Source organism: Sphaeramia orbicularis, chromosome 15 (genome assembly GCF_902148855.1).
Source record: "Sphaeramia orbicularis chromosome 15, fSphaOr1.1, whole genome shotgun sequence".
NCBI classification, from domain to species: domain Eukaryota; kingdom Metazoa; phylum Chordata; class Actinopteri; order Kurtiformes; family Apogonidae; genus Sphaeramia; species Sphaeramia orbicularis.
The window spans coordinates 48,335,280-48,350,983 of NC_043971.1; the positions used below are offsets into that span (position 1 = coordinate 48,335,280).

The window sequence follows — 15,704 nt, forward strand, 5'->3', positions numbered from 1 at the left end:
TCACTTCCATGGCCACAGGTGTATAAAATCAAGTACCTAGGCACCTGCTTTTACAAACATTTGTGAAAGAATGGGTCGCTCTCAGGAGCTCAGTGAATTCCAGCGTGGAACTGTGATAGGATGCCACCTGTGCAACAAATCCAGTCGTGAAATTTCCTCGCTCCTAAATATCCCACAGTCAACTGTCAGCTGTATTATAAGAAAGTGGAAGTGTTTGGGAACGACAGCAACTCAGCCACAAAGTGGTAGGCCACGTAAACTGACGGAGCGGGGTCAGCGGATGCTGAGGCGCATAGTGCAAAGAGGTCGCCAACTTTCTGCAGAGTCGATCGCTACAGACCTCCAAACTTCATGTGGCCTTCAGATTAGCTCAAGAACAGTGCGCAGAGAGCTTCATGGAATGGGTTTCCGTGGCCGAGCAGCTGCATCCAAGCCATACATCACCAAGTGCAATGCAAAGCGCCAGATGCAGTGGTGTAAAGCACGCCACCACTGGACTCTAGAGCAGTGGAGGCGTGTTCTCTGGAGTGACCAATCACGCTTCTCCATCTGGGAATCTGATGGACGGGTCTGAGTTTGGGGGTCGCCAGGAGAACGATACTTGTCGGACTGCATTGTGCCAAGTGTAAAGTTTGGTGGAGGGGGGATTATGGTGTGGGGTTGTTTTTCAGGAGCTGGGCTTGGCCCCTTAGTTCCACTGAAAGGAACTGTGAATGCTTCAGCATACCGAGACATTTTGAACAATTCCATGCTCCCAACTTTGTGGGAACAGTTTGGAGCTGGCCCCTTCCTCTTCCAACATGACTGTGCACCAGTGCACAAAGCAAGGTCCATAAAGACATGGATGACAGAGTCTGGTGTGGATGAACTGGACTGGCCTGCACAGAGTCGTGACCTCAACCCGATAGAACACCTTTGGGATGAATTAGAGCGGAGACTGAGAGCCAGGCCTTCTGTCCAACATCAGCGTCCAACAAATTCGCTTTTGGAAGAATGGTCAAAAAATCCCATGAACACACTCCTAAACCTTGTGGACAGCCTTCCCAGAAGAGTTGAAGCTGTTATAGCTGCAAAGGGTGGACCGACGTCAAATTGAACCCCGTAGACTAGGAATGGGATGTCACTGAAATTCATATGCGAGTCAAGGCAGGTGAGCAAATACTTTTGGCAATATAGTGTATATAATTAGAGCTATATGTTTGTATATTTAGAGCTTTCTATCTATCTATCTATCTATCTATCTATCTATCTATCTATCTATCTATCTATCTATCTATCTATCTATCTATCTATCTATCTATCTATCTATCTATCTATCTATCTATCTATCTATCTATCTATCTATCTATCTATCTATCTAATATTGATAATTTCTTCCCTGCTACTTATTATTTGCTCTGAGGTTAATAAAGTATTCTGAATCTGAATTTATTTTGCTTTGATGAATTAAACTGATCTCTTCAGAAAGAAATTCAGAAATGATCAAATGCTGGGTACCAGTGGTGGCTGGTGAAATTATTTTTTGGTGGGGTGCAGTATGCAAGTCGGTTTTTGGATGCACAATAACCACATATCACCACTACGATACACCAAAGCACATGCACCACTATTTTAAACTATTAATTTAAAATAGAGTTGTATGTAAGATATATGTTCCAAGTAATCATGAAATGGCCCTGAATGTCACCAGACATTAAGGAATCATGTTCATTTCAAATACTGATATCACTGACAGTGGCAGTCCAGCCAGAATTCTCAAGTTTGAAAAGCTAAGTGGCAGCCCACAAGTAATGTTTGTGTTGTCATTTTGTGTTTTGGTCTGATACTCCACGCATCACCTATCTCCCAATCATCAAGTCAGTATTGGGCATCCAGGTTGCCAGTTCCCACTGAGCTGCAGCTTGGAACATTTCTGATCGCAAATGTTTGATGTTACTAAACCTAAAAGGACAACAAACAAAAAAAACAAGGATATGTATAGGAGATGTTTTTGAAACATGGGGACGGCTGAAAGTGGAGAAGAATTACGAGACCGATGCTGACTCTCTCGTGGTATCCCGTGGCCCGGGCTCGCCACCCGGTAAGAGCCACTGAGAGCCGGGCTGCGGTCTCTTCACCCAGTCCTGGGTTTCAGTCTCACCAGGCTGCGATCTCTTCTCCCAGGACCTGGCCGCAATGTCCTCTCCCGGGACAGGGTGAGGAAACAGCAGCCTGGCCCCAGGTGAAGAGATCACAGTCCAGGACCAGGTGAAGAGACCGGGCCTGGTGTAAATACCGATGTAGGACTCGTCGCTCGCCATGGTAGCTCCTTTGAATGTGATCGCTGTACCAGTTTGATCAGAACTCACTGAGCCCATGTCACTTTTTATTAGTGAACATCCTGTTCAGTTTAAGAGCACAAAGAACACATAACAGGGTGTTATATATAACAATGCTGATTTTGAATAGGAGAGTGCATATCGAGGTATTGGCATTCTGGATTCTGCGGCTTCATGCCACAGCACCCGGGGCGGCTGCCTCAGAATCCATGCCAGTACCTTGATATGTGCCTGCTGTCTCTCTTTGGTGCCACGGTGGTATGTACAGCCTCTGAACTGCAGCAGAGACGGAATCAGGACGGGGAATTCCAATCTCTTATTCGGCCTGTGCGAATTCCAGATGGAGAGAGGCATTTCCAATGTATCCGAATGTCTTTCTGCGACCTGCTGGCTTGAGTGGAAATGAACCAAAAACCAAAAAGACTGAAATAACTGGATGAGAGTAGGATAGGAAGACAGAAGACAGGAAAGCAAAGGGACAGAAAGACGAATGACAAGACAAAAAGACCAGAAGACAAAAATACAGAAGGATGCCAAGGACAGGGACAGACACCAAGGACAGAAAAAGACACCAGGGACTGGAAAAGACATGGACAAATGAAAAAGTCATCTGTGCCCCATCCTGACCTGTGACCCTGGACCTCCTCCCCCACCGTCACCTGTCTCATCTGACTAGATGGACCCCCTCATGTGCCCCCACCCTAGTGCATCTTTACAACTGGAACTACATCAACAAATGGATATCCATCAGCCCTGGTTTCATCTACAGTCTGTCCGTCCATGGAAGTGGATCTCTCCTTCACTGTTGTTCTCCCCAAGGTTTCTCTTTTCCCGCTGGGTTTTTAGAGTTTCTCCTTGCTGAGAAGGAGGGTCCAAGGATGGGTGATGCCCAGGACATTAATCCTTTTCCTTCATCTACTGTTTATTTGACTGTTGTTTAGTTTCATATCCAACCAATTCTGTAAAGCCCTGTGAGGCAACCTTGGTGTCATTTAGGGCTCTACAAACAAAATTGAATTGAATTGAAAAAGCCATGAACAAATAAAAAAGCCACAGAGGAATGAAAAAGTTATGGAACTAATGGATACACGAGGGGAATAGTGTCATGAGGGTGGAAAGGAGAGGACTCAAAGGCACGGTGCTGAAGGGAGAAAAATGAATTTATTAATATAAATTACAACAAAGACATGGAAAAACAAAAACCTGGGTCAGTGTCCTGAGTTGGCAAATGTCCACGTTACGGAAAGGGTGGAGGAGATGCAATGGACCACATGGCTACAGCACCAAGCCTTAAATAGGCTACATAATGATGTGCTGCAGCCGTGCGATGCTCAGCAGGTGGTTCTGATTCGTAATAATGAGGAGAGGGAGGAGCTGGCGGTCAACACCGGTGCGGATCGTAACAGGACCCCCTCCTCAAAGGACGGCTCCCAGCGTCCTTAAAGAAGAAGCCCCCCCACAGGGACCAGTGACCCCACAGGGACCAGAGCCTCCATGAGGACCAGAGCCACCACGGGGACCAGGGCAACCTGGCTACAGGGCAACCTGGCAACAGGGCAACTTGATGGCGTGGATGACCTCTTGGCAATGGGGCGTGGACGGCCTCTTGGCAACGAGGCATGGAAAAACCTCAGGACTGGGATGTGGAAAAACCTCAGGATCGGGACGTGGAAAAACCTCAGGACCAGGGCGTGGAGAAACCTCAGGAGCGGGATATGGAGAAACCTCAGGAGCGGGATGTGGAGAAACCTCAGGAGTGGGACGTGGAAAAAACCTCCGGACTGGGATGTGGAAAAAGCTCCGGACCGGGACATTAAAAAACCTCCAGCACATGAAAAACCTCCGGACATGAAAAAACTTCTGGACATTAACAAACTTCCGGACATGAAAAAAACCTCCGGACATGAAAAAACACTTAAGCACCGTGCGGTTCAGTACACACGGTGCTGAAGGGAGAAAACAGGTTTATTAATATAAAACTATACATGAGAACGAAACAAAACCTGGGGTTGAAAACATCAGAGCCAACGTGAAGACGGGCTCAGCATGGTGAAAGTCCAGGTTATGGCTATGAAGTGAAATGGGATGAAAGTCCAAGAAAGTCCATTGAGGTATGAGGCAGTGACAACAGCAGCAATGATCTGGCACCGAACCAGAGCAGAGGAGCCCTTTACATAGGCTCCTAACAGGGATCTGCTCCAGGTGCAGTGGCAGCAGGTGTAGTTGATAATGAGTCTGAGGGAGGGGTCAGTGGCAACAAAGAAGTGCACCATGACAGAAATTAGTGATTTTATCCTAAAATGTTCAACTGGAAATAATTAAATCTAGTTCCATGCCCATGTACAAATCACATTTCTAGAAGAGTTTATCAAAATACAATAAAAACTAAAATCTGTTTATTCAGTTACAAAGGTAACAGAATGACCTTAGCTTAAATAGATGATTTACTGTCTTTAACTCCTCACATTCAGCAATGTTTAAGATGACTGAAGCTAAAATTGAGGTTCTATTTGAAGATAAAATCTTGCCTCTTGATACTGAAAAGAGACTTGTTGCTGCTACTTTCATGTCTGTGCTGGATTATGGGGACATTATTTATCTGAATACATCATTACAGTGGCTACATGGTCTTGATACAATTCATCACTGTACTCTTAGTTTTGTCACAGGCCCCACAGTACAAACTCATTGTTCTTTAAGCACTGAAGTTTGACAGACAGATCTTTTTACAAACAAACGGAAACCCCGGAATTCTTTTATTTATAAATGTAAGGAAGGTGTAAATATATAAACATAAATGTGAAAGTGTAAATCAGTATGTTTAAATGTACACTGGGTTACATGCTGCTGATATATTTAGGCTTGATGAGATGCTGATTTAACTAAGGATTATTAACATCCTATCCTATCCTATCCTATCCTATCCTATCCTATCCTATCCTATCCTATCCTATCCTATCCTATCCTATCCTATCCTATCCTATCCTATCCTATCCTATCCTATCCTATCCTATCCTATCCTATCCAAACAGCCTCATGCAGTTTCATAAAATACACAGCCTCACCAAAAAAAACAAAAAACAAACCCAAAACAAAAACAAAAACAAAAAAACAAAACAAACAAACAAACAAAAAAACCCAACAAAAAACAAAAAAAACAACACAAGGAAAAGGCCCCCACCGATATTTTGTTGGGCCAAGTTTACCTTAGATTATGGCAGATATTCTCAATGACATAATTTTTGAAAATCTTATGCAATATCCCTTTTTTTCCATTGTTTTCTGGATACATTACCTTGCTTAATGTAACCTTGACCAACTGTAGGAACCTCAGATCAGAACACTTCCTCCATGGCCTTGTATACTGTAGGCAATAGTCATGATGGGTAATGACATGAACAGATGTTTAATGAATGAGAAGTTACTCATTCCATCATCACTAGAGTTTCAGTCTGTGGTGGTAATGAGAACCCTGCATTGCAACAATTAGAATTTTGCTAAAAATGTGAGTCACACACCTGCAGTGACTACAGTCGGGCAATAACACCTAAAATGGATACTGTTGAATGTGTTAAATCAAACTTGTAGAAATGAGCACTGTGCTTAACAGGCACCACATTACATGACAAGCCCCTGAAAATTTCTCCATATTATTTTATTCTTGGGCTTTGTTTGATGTGATAGAAGAACAAATTTTCTGTTAAAAACTACTTTACACTTTGTGAGACGCAAGTTGATATCTTTCTAACTCAGCGTTGGATGTTTGTTTGCTTGCTGAATAATCCTCTGTAGTTACGGGTTCATAAAACCATAATAACTGGACAACAGCAGATACACTTCCATTATGAACTGAATTTGAATTTCAACTATTGAAATTTTTTTGAGCTATGTATACACACATGCACGCACGCACGCACGCACACACACACACACACACACACACACAGAGGTTATCATGGAAGGACAATCCCCTGCATGACATATACCATCTACAAATTTACATTGACAAAAACAGCATGGAGACACTAGTCATGGCCGCACAAGACCAGGCACTGAACACAAGAGCAATAGAGGCCAGGGTCTACCTCACCAGACAAGACCCCAGGTGTAGGTCTAGCAATCCCAAGTGATAGCAACATCAGAAAGAAAGAACATGAGAAGCTCAAGAAACACCAAGGGCTGACCGAGGAGGTACAGAAAATGTGTGAAGGCAACAGTTGGTGCCAATAGTGATCAGGGCACAAGGGGCAGTGACCCCCAGCCTGAGTGGATGGAACCAGCAGATACCAGGAACAACATCTGAGATCTCAGTCCAAAAGAGCGCAGTCCTAGGAACAGCTAAGATTCTGAACAGAACCTGCAGACCTCCAGGCCACTGACAGAGGAGCCTGAGGGAGACACAATACTACCCAAGTGGGTGAAAACACAGCTTTTTTTTTTTTTTTTTTTAAATATATATGTATAAAATATGCCAATGTGAACATGAGGATTTTGATGCAATGTGAAGTTTAAATATTGTTTAGGTTATGAAAGAAAGTTACTGTGTTGAATCTAAAACTGTGGATTTTTTCCCAAATCGTTTTCCAGTGTTTAATGGTCTCCACATCAGAACTCTTTCAACATGCTGCTTAATAGTACCACATTAACCCTTAAAGACCCAAATATATGTAAATAATATAAAATATAGCTTGTCATCTTTTCATGGTCATCAGATATGACTCATTTGGGTATTCAGGATCTCCTTAGTAATTATAATAATAACGCACTTTTGGAAGCTCTTGCCAGGGATCTCAATGAGGAGTGGGTTGTTGTAGTCCAACCTGGAGGGGACAAAGGCATGGATGAGCTTCTCTGTAGCAGGAAGAGAAAGAGAGATGGCCGGAGTTTAGCAATATTACAGAGGTGAAAGAAGTAAGTTTAGCAGATGTGGGCGATGTAGTTGTCAAAGGTAAGTTGGGGTCAAACCTGACTCCCAAATTAGTCAAAGTGATGTGAACGTGGAAACACGGTCATCGTCTAGAACACTGATTCATCATTTAAATCCATGGAGTTTGATAAATGACAGAGGTTGTAGATGCTAATTTTATGTTCAATTAATTATATATTTTGTTGAAAATGTAATTTTTTTCCTTATTTATTTGATCCAACAACCTTTGAATTTACTCTGAGCTTTTATGAATATCTACATAATGAGTGAATTAAAAATGGGAAAACAACTGAATTTCACTGAAAAATACAAAGACAAAAACACCATTGGGAAGTTGTGTCAAAAACAGCTGTGGGTCTTTCAGGGTTAATTACAATGACCAGTGCTTTTTGTAGTTATACTTTAGGCATTTTAGGGCTGTTATAGTAAAGGAAAAAAATATTTTGATTGTGATGCAGAATATATATTTCACATGGTGCCTGAAATTGTATTTGTATGAAGACAAATACACTATAATCAGGTGCCATAAATTAGTTAATAAAATCAGAATTCATCGAGAAAATTTCCTCTGACAGGGGTGGACTGGCCATCGGGAGCACCAGGAGTTTTCTTGGTGGGCTGCCGGGTCAGTGGGCCAGTGCGGCTGGTGAGAGGAAAAAAAAAAAACAACTGCTGTTGCCAGTGCCTACATGGCCCATAAGGTTGTGGCCAGCAGCCCACAACAGGGTGAGCATTGGCGCAGTTGGGTCGGCGGCCAGCCTTTAATAAGTGTAATAAGTGTTTATTAAGTGTTTTAAAGGCTAGTTTCAGGAGTGACAGGCCAGACAACTTTGGTCCATGTGAGTGTGTCACACCCCTTTTCCCCTTTCACTCGGCGTTTGGGCTGTCTTGGCCTATCGCAGTCAAGAGCCATGGTCTCATCGTCTCAATCCATCCGTTGGCATGTGACGGACAGATAAAAAAATGGACAAGAAACGAAAAGGAGGTGTGGAAAAAATCTGAGAGAAAAAGAGGCAAGCAATGGTGGCAGATGCTGCCAAATGCCCAGAAATAACTGAAATGTTGTCAGATCTCGGTGCAAGGATGTGTCATTATCCCCTCAATAATGTGGACATGCATGTATGCAAAGGTTTCCAGAAACAATTATGTGTTTTCTTAAAATATTATTGCTTTTGGGGGAACTTGGTGTTCTGTTGACATCTGTTAGAATTACACATGCATATAGCCTGGGTTTGTATGTCAAACATACACTAATTATTTTGTTGTGGGCTGATTTGTGTTACATAAACCTAGATAAGATCAATGTTTTATGGGACATGAAATTTTTTTCGGCTGGTCGCTACCACTTCATCCACGCCCCCTGGAGAGTGGGTCAGTCAGGTATAAATCCCTGGGCCGCTTTCTTGCCCCAGTCGGCCCCTGTCCTCTGAAGTTAATAAAATATTCTGATTGGGAAATTCCCCAGAGAACAGGAAATGATGTGTTTAATCACTCCTTACCAGTTGGTGGCGGTAATGGGCTAATCGTTATTTGCCAAACACCAGTAGAACATCGAAGAAGAAAAACAAACCGAGAAGAAGAAGAAAGCAGAGGAGAAAAGGGAGAGGAAGTAAAAAAAAAGTGACTCCCTCCGTCCAGATAATCACAGAGGAGCCCCTTTGGAGCCTGTGTCCGACACCCGCGGTGATGTCGGATTCCCCGGACGCCCACAGCCTGCTGTCGGCCTCCTCTCAGCTCACCGTGATGGAGGTGGACGCGGTAAGGGGCTACATTAGCATTTTCACTGCTACTGTGGTAAAGCAGCTCCCTCTGTCCTGTCTCGTTTCTGCTTTCTACACAATCATTACACAATTGCTGCTCTAAAGTCTAAGATTTACATTTATTCTGCTATTTGATTTAACTGACTGGGCAGCATAAAACCAGGCACAGCGGATATGACAATGTTAGTAAAAGACGTGTCTGTGGTGTTAAGGTTTTTTTTCCTGTAAGTGATGCGCATAATCGGTATGTTTGTATGCTATAAACGTTGAAAATGGGATTTTAACGATGACAAGTTCCGCCATTCAGTTCTGTAAATCTGTACTGGAAGACTCAGCATTATCACATGATCTAGTCAGCTGGTCAACGACAGCTCTGCCAAAACATGGTGGAAAAAAAAGTTTTTAGACACCCCTTGCATGTGTAGTCTGTTGAATTAAGAATCACTCTTAAGTCATTTAACTCCAGTGTTCCATTCTCCAATAGGGCTGCAACAAATGACTATTTTGATAGTCGACTACTACTATTACTGGGTGATACTCTGAATTCGGTGCGTTTTGTGTCCCACAGGTTTACCTTAAATATTTTCACATACAGTAAACCACAAAATGCATTTTTAAGTCAGAAATGGAAAGGCCCATGTGTCTTTGACTATAACACACAAACATACTGTGAAAATCATGGGTTTTTTTTTTGTTTTTTTATGGATTGCTGAAAGTGTAGAGGTCAGCCAAATATGCATGTCCCGAGTGACTAATGTTATATTTTTGTTGGATTTAAAAGCAAGAATAAACAGTTGTACGCCAAAGTTTTTTATATTGAGGAAATGACCTGATTTTTGTACTTTAACCTACATAAAAGAAATCTGAGAAGAACACACAATTTACTAATAAAATATCACTATTTAATCGTGTCCCTCAGTTTCGCTCAACCCTGTAACAGAACACCAATTCCCCCCTTTTTAAACATAATGGTTCAGTCCAACTTCCTCAGCACCCAGGAAGTGACATCACTCAAATCTTCTCCAAATGACACTGTAAAGAGAGATAGGTGTTAACATGCTTTCTTTCCTATATTTCATTGTTTTTATTGTCAGACTGGCATTGTCAAGCTCACCCGTTCAACCCTGTTACGTGTATGAATGATATTTAATATTGTTTTGGAAAAATCAAATGATAATGTTGGTAAAATATATTACATTCTTGTTTTCCTCATGCCATGTGGTGTCCCATATCCCAGCTAATGGAGATTTGTGGCTACTTTCAGCTTAAATCATCAACCCCGTAACATTCAACCCCGTAACTAAAAATGCTGTTACGGGATTGAATCATTGTTATGGAACTGAAGGTTGGACTGTTCTTACTCTGTTATGTTATTTTATGTTCATTATTTTCAGATATGGGAAAGTCCAATGCAGAAAGGCAAAGGGAGTACAGGGCCAGAATAAATTCAGATCCTGAGAAAAGGGAAGAATATCTCAGGAGGGAGTGTGCACGCTGGAAAAGTTTTATTAATTCAAGATTTTAGAGAAGTTTACTGAAGTTTTTGTTTAGAGAATACAACAATGTATGTTTTTTATTCATTCATTAATTCATAAGTCAATAAAGTTCATTTTAATTTGCTTAAATGCTGGATTTCATTCAACCCTGTTAACAGTGCATTCAACCCCTCTACATTGTGCTCAACCCTGTTACTTGATACTTTTTTTCTTTTTTTTCTATAATAACAACTAATATAAGATAAATGTTTGTTAAAATGTTAACAGCGCTTAGGGGACAAGTAGAAAATATATGGAAGCCTCATCAACAGGGTGGGGAAACAAAATTTACAATGAACATTTAGTTGTTTTTTTCTCAGCAGGCACTACGTCAATTGTTTTGAAACCAAACATATATTGATGTCATAATCATACCTAACACTATTATCCATACCTTTTCAGAAACTTTTGCCCGTATGAGTAATCAGGAAAGCAAACGTCAAAGAGTGTGTGATTTGCTGAATGCACTCGTCACACCAAAGGAGATTTCAAAAATAGTCGGAGTGTCCATAAAGACTGTTTATAATGTAAAGAAGAGAATGACTATGAGCAAAACTATTACGAGAAAGTCTGGAAGTGGAGGAAGCAACAAAAAACATACCAAAGCTTTTATTAAAGCTCTCAAATCCAAAATCCTAAAGGATCCAACCAAATCCATGAGAAAAATGGCAATTGAACTTGAGGTTGACAACAACACCGTTAGAAATGCAGTAAAATATGATTTGAAGATTTAAATTCTCATGACTTTCAATAAACTAATTGGTCATACACTGTCTTTCAATCCCTGCCTCAAAATATTGTAAATTTTGCTTCCCCACCCTGTAATTTGAAAGTAAAAGTATTTTTTTTAATGATTTATGAAGACCAATTGTACATCAAATACCATATCGTAATATTCACTCAAATAAAAATTAGTTAGAATAAAATAAAATACACTTACGATGAGTTATTTTACACAAGGGACAGGTGTTCCCCAAGACACAGAAAGAATTAGTTTGAATATGTTTTAGGATAATATTCACACTGAAGTCCAAATGTCATTTTATGGGGTTGATTTTAATACACCATATATGACAAACACAATCATAATACTGAATGACATTTAATGCCTAAGGTGGGAAAACATGTTTTCACAGAGGTTCAAATAGTCCTTCACCAAATGCAGTGTTCAAAAACAGAGTCATTTATGTTTTTTTTCCCAGCAACCATAGACCCCAAATGGCACCGAATTCAGAGAATCACCCTACTACTAATAATGATGATGGATTGGATTTAGCTTTTTAAGGCACCCAAAGTACTTTATGTTATTGATTCATTAGTCATTGACTACTGTAACGAATGGTCGACTAGTCAGATTATGAACTGAAAAAAAAAAAAACAAAACAGGAAAAACAATGGCTCTTATTTATATTTATTGCAGCAATAAAATACATTTTCTTTCATTTAATAAGAACATTGGTTCATAACAATGCATAAAATGCATAGGTGCATAAAAAAGTTTATTAACCAAATATTCACTTCAATATTCAACAAATATTGCAGCAGCAAAATATGTCTTTTCCCTTAAACAAAAGTGCATTTTGTGCATAACACTTACAATGCCTAACAAAGTTTATTAAAACAAACAGTTAAATACTCAAGAGCTGTAATCAGCAATAAAATAAACATTTTTCTTTAAATAAAAGTGCATAACGTCACTAACGTTGATGAATAAATTAGCCGTCTACTAATTTTACCGTTGACTAGTCATTGCAGCCCCATTGTTCACCCCATGCATTTGTATTATATGCACACACACACGCACACACAAATTATATTAATAATGACATTTATGTCATTGAACTCTGCCAAGTATTGTTCCATCCTTCAAACCTACATGCTCCTTCTGCACATGCTGGATGTTTCATGTAAATAATGAAATGTATCCAGGAAATGACATGTTGAAACTGTCAACAATTTAGTTTGCTTATTTTTTCATTTTAACAATAAACTAAAAAAAAAAAATGTATTTGTTTGTGTTTGATGCAGCCACACCTTTTGAAACACAAAAATAGACCTGCAAATATTTCATGATAATATTTGAGGTAAAACTTTTTTCCACTGCTGTACCAGATGTAGACCAGATGCCAACTAAAAACATTTAGGACAATATTGTACATTTTAGCAATGCTGAGGGGTATAATTAAATTTTAGTATGTCATTATATATTTTTTTAAATAACAAAATTAGCCCTAGTTTATTTGATTTGATTAGGCATTTAGTTTGTTAGAATTCTTTTGAAAATAATGTACATTTTGTCTCCTCGGATGTACTTTACACTACTTAGCATTTTCTTCTCCCACCCCTGATAATAAAAAAGAATAAGAAAGTTGAACAAGAATTCAGACTGCAATTATTTTGTTCAGCCCTATCTTTCTTAACAATGAATTGAAATGAATAAAATAAACTTTAAATCAACAACACTATGTTTATATACTGCCTTCCCAAAAAAAGTCACACACACTAGTTATGATCACACACACTCACTGCCATACAGTTCTGAAGCATAAAATTTATTTCCATCTAAACTTTCATTAATTTTCAGCCCTGATCTTGTATTGATGAATGTAGAGTCAGACCACTGCATAAAGTCCTCTCTAGCCCAGCCCAACAACTGCCAGTGGGGTTGAGGTCTGGACTCTGTTGTGGTTAATCCATGTGTGAAAATTATGTCTCATGCTTTATGAATCACTCTTTCACAAACTGCATGAACCCAAACAGTCCTGGCATTGTCCAATCTTTATTCTCTATTACAGAAAACTTATGTTTGTTTAAGACATGAGATCCTGGTCTCCACTATTTACAGTTAATAACTGATTTCTAGCTGAAACATGTCAATCACTGCAGCAATTTTCCAATGGAAAGTTCATACCTTTTTGTTTGGTTACATTGTAGTTGGAGCTTTATTGGCCAGGCTGTGCATTTCTCAAATAGTGTTTAGTATGTATAACTTACATTACACTTAATTACACTTCATTTCCAGACATTTGATCGGGGTTGGGGATTTTCCTAACTTACAGCAGACTAGAAAATGTTACACACTTGAGTAGGATGTCCTGCTCCCTCCACTAGAAGGATCAAGGTACATGTTTATATATAAGGCAACACTTGGCCTCCTACCTTTCTACATTTGCAAATTAATTGTGAGGAGAAGTTAAATTTGCTCTGTCTGAACAAATGATCATTTATTGCTGCACCTGTACAGAACTGGGTAAAAGGGTTTTTGTTTTCTCTGCACCTTATGCATTGAAACAGCTGCACAAATACTGGAAACAAACAGGGTTAATTTCATTGAGCTACTTATTTATTTATAATTAAGTGTGTCAGTCATTTGGGTTTTAACTGTGTAATCATGTGTGTTGTATTTGTGACTGTCTATCTTGGCCAGGACTCCCTTGTAAAAGAGGTTCTTAATCTCAATGGGATTTTCCTGGTTAAATAAAGGTTAATAAAGTAAATATATAATTTCATTATAGATGCTCTCCAGATACATTTTCCCTGGGTGGCTCCCAACATTATAGGGTGTGGGTTTTACACCTAAACCGTATAATATTGAGGAAAACCATACCCTGTTGTTGAAGAGATATTTATAAGGGGATCCATTGACCTGTTTTAGCGTGCCTCATGTCTCTGCTGTCCTTCCTGAAAAATGTTATATCTCCAATAAAGCACACAACAAAGAAAGTACAAGGAATGAACAGTGCTCTCTAACTTTCAGTGTTTCTGTTCAACTTGTGTCCTCAGATTGATGATAAGGAGTTTGACATTCCCCAAGTGGACACACCTCCTACGCTGGAGAGCATCCTCAGTGAGGTTAGCTACAACCATCACATCCCTCATCATTCTCATAGTTCTGTGTGCTGATTTATTTATTTAATACGAATACCCTTCTTGCTCATGCTTTCTTTTGTTTCTACTTGCTTTGCTGTCTTATCAGGTTCTAAAAGAGATATATTGGTTCTAATCGTAGGGCACTTACAGACAGAAAACAATAACATCCATCACTATGTACCTACATACACTGACAGAAACCCAATAATGGACTGGAGCGTCTAAATCAGGGTTTTGCAATTGTCGTATTTCTGAGTGCATGCAAATGCTTCGGATCTGATTATTACAATTATCTGATAACTTTTGGTTAATGAATCTTCACGTAAATCAGTGGTTCCCAACCTTTTTTGGCTCATGACCCCATTTTAACATCACAAATTTCTAGCGACCTCAGACATTCAAAATGAAGACATTTCTTTTGCTAAAATTAATTTGTATCAGATCATGTAACAGTTTACTATACTATGTTGCAAATAAACATTAATTTTAGACGACATTTAGACTATATAATGTCTATTATTATGGACGGAGGCAGAAAAGCCAGGTTGAGATTACTGCACAAAATGAGAATTTTATTTTCCTTGGATATGTACAGTCAGTTGAGCTTGTATTTACAAGGCTGCAAATTAATACTGAACAAACAGTAACTCAAAGTGTGAATTAGGAAAGAGCTGCATCATCTTAATCCGGCCACAATGAACATTTGAAAGATGATCAGTACCACAGTGCTTCAGTTTCAGCTTCAGAATTTGTCATGTCTTTTATATATTGTGATTGGCTCTCTCAAGTCACCATATATTTTTTATTTGTAAGTTGTTGGGAATTTTTTTTATTTTCATTTATTTTCAAAATTTAATTACTAGAATTTTCAGGCGACCCCATTTGAATTCCAGGCGACCCCACGGTTGAAAAACACTGGCGTAAATTCATGTAGGACATGGTAGTCATGTACTCAGCTGTCAGTCAGCTGATCCCAGTAGTTATTCAATCCCAGCTCACTGTCACTCATCAGGCTGTCTGTTCCTTGCTGAGTACTTCCTGCTCTCAGCACAACCAACTGCGTCAAACTCCCACCACTGCCCCAGCCGCCACCCTCTAGTCCAGGGGTCACCAATCCTGGTCCTCGAGGGCTACTATCCTGCATGTTTTAGATGTATCCCTCTCCCAGCACACCGGACGGTCATTATCAGGCTTCTGCAGAGCCTGATGATAGGCCTGTCATTTGAATCAGGTGGGTTGGAAGAGGGATACATCTAAAACATGCAGGATAGTAGCCCTCGAGGACCAGGACTGG

General features: G+C 39.9%; 1 protein-coding gene across 3 annotated transcripts in view; it reads left to right on the forward strand.

Moving 5' to 3' along the window:
* Positions 1-8,818: 8,818 nt before the first annotated feature.
* The window catches only part of vps8 (VPS8 subunit of CORVET complex), a 74,337-nt gene continuing 67,451 nt past the window's right edge, over positions 8,819-15,704 (forward strand). For all 3 annotated transcript variants that reach the window (XM_030156473.1, XM_030156474.1, XM_030156475.1), the window contains exons 1-2: positions 8,819-9,003; positions 14,324-14,392. In XM_030156473.1, the coding sequence (XP_030012333.1) occupies positions 8,932-9,003; positions 14,324-14,392 (141 nt within the window). In that variant the 5' untranslated portion in view covers positions 8,819-8,931. The remainder of the gene's footprint in view (positions 9,004-14,323; positions 14,393-15,704) is intronic.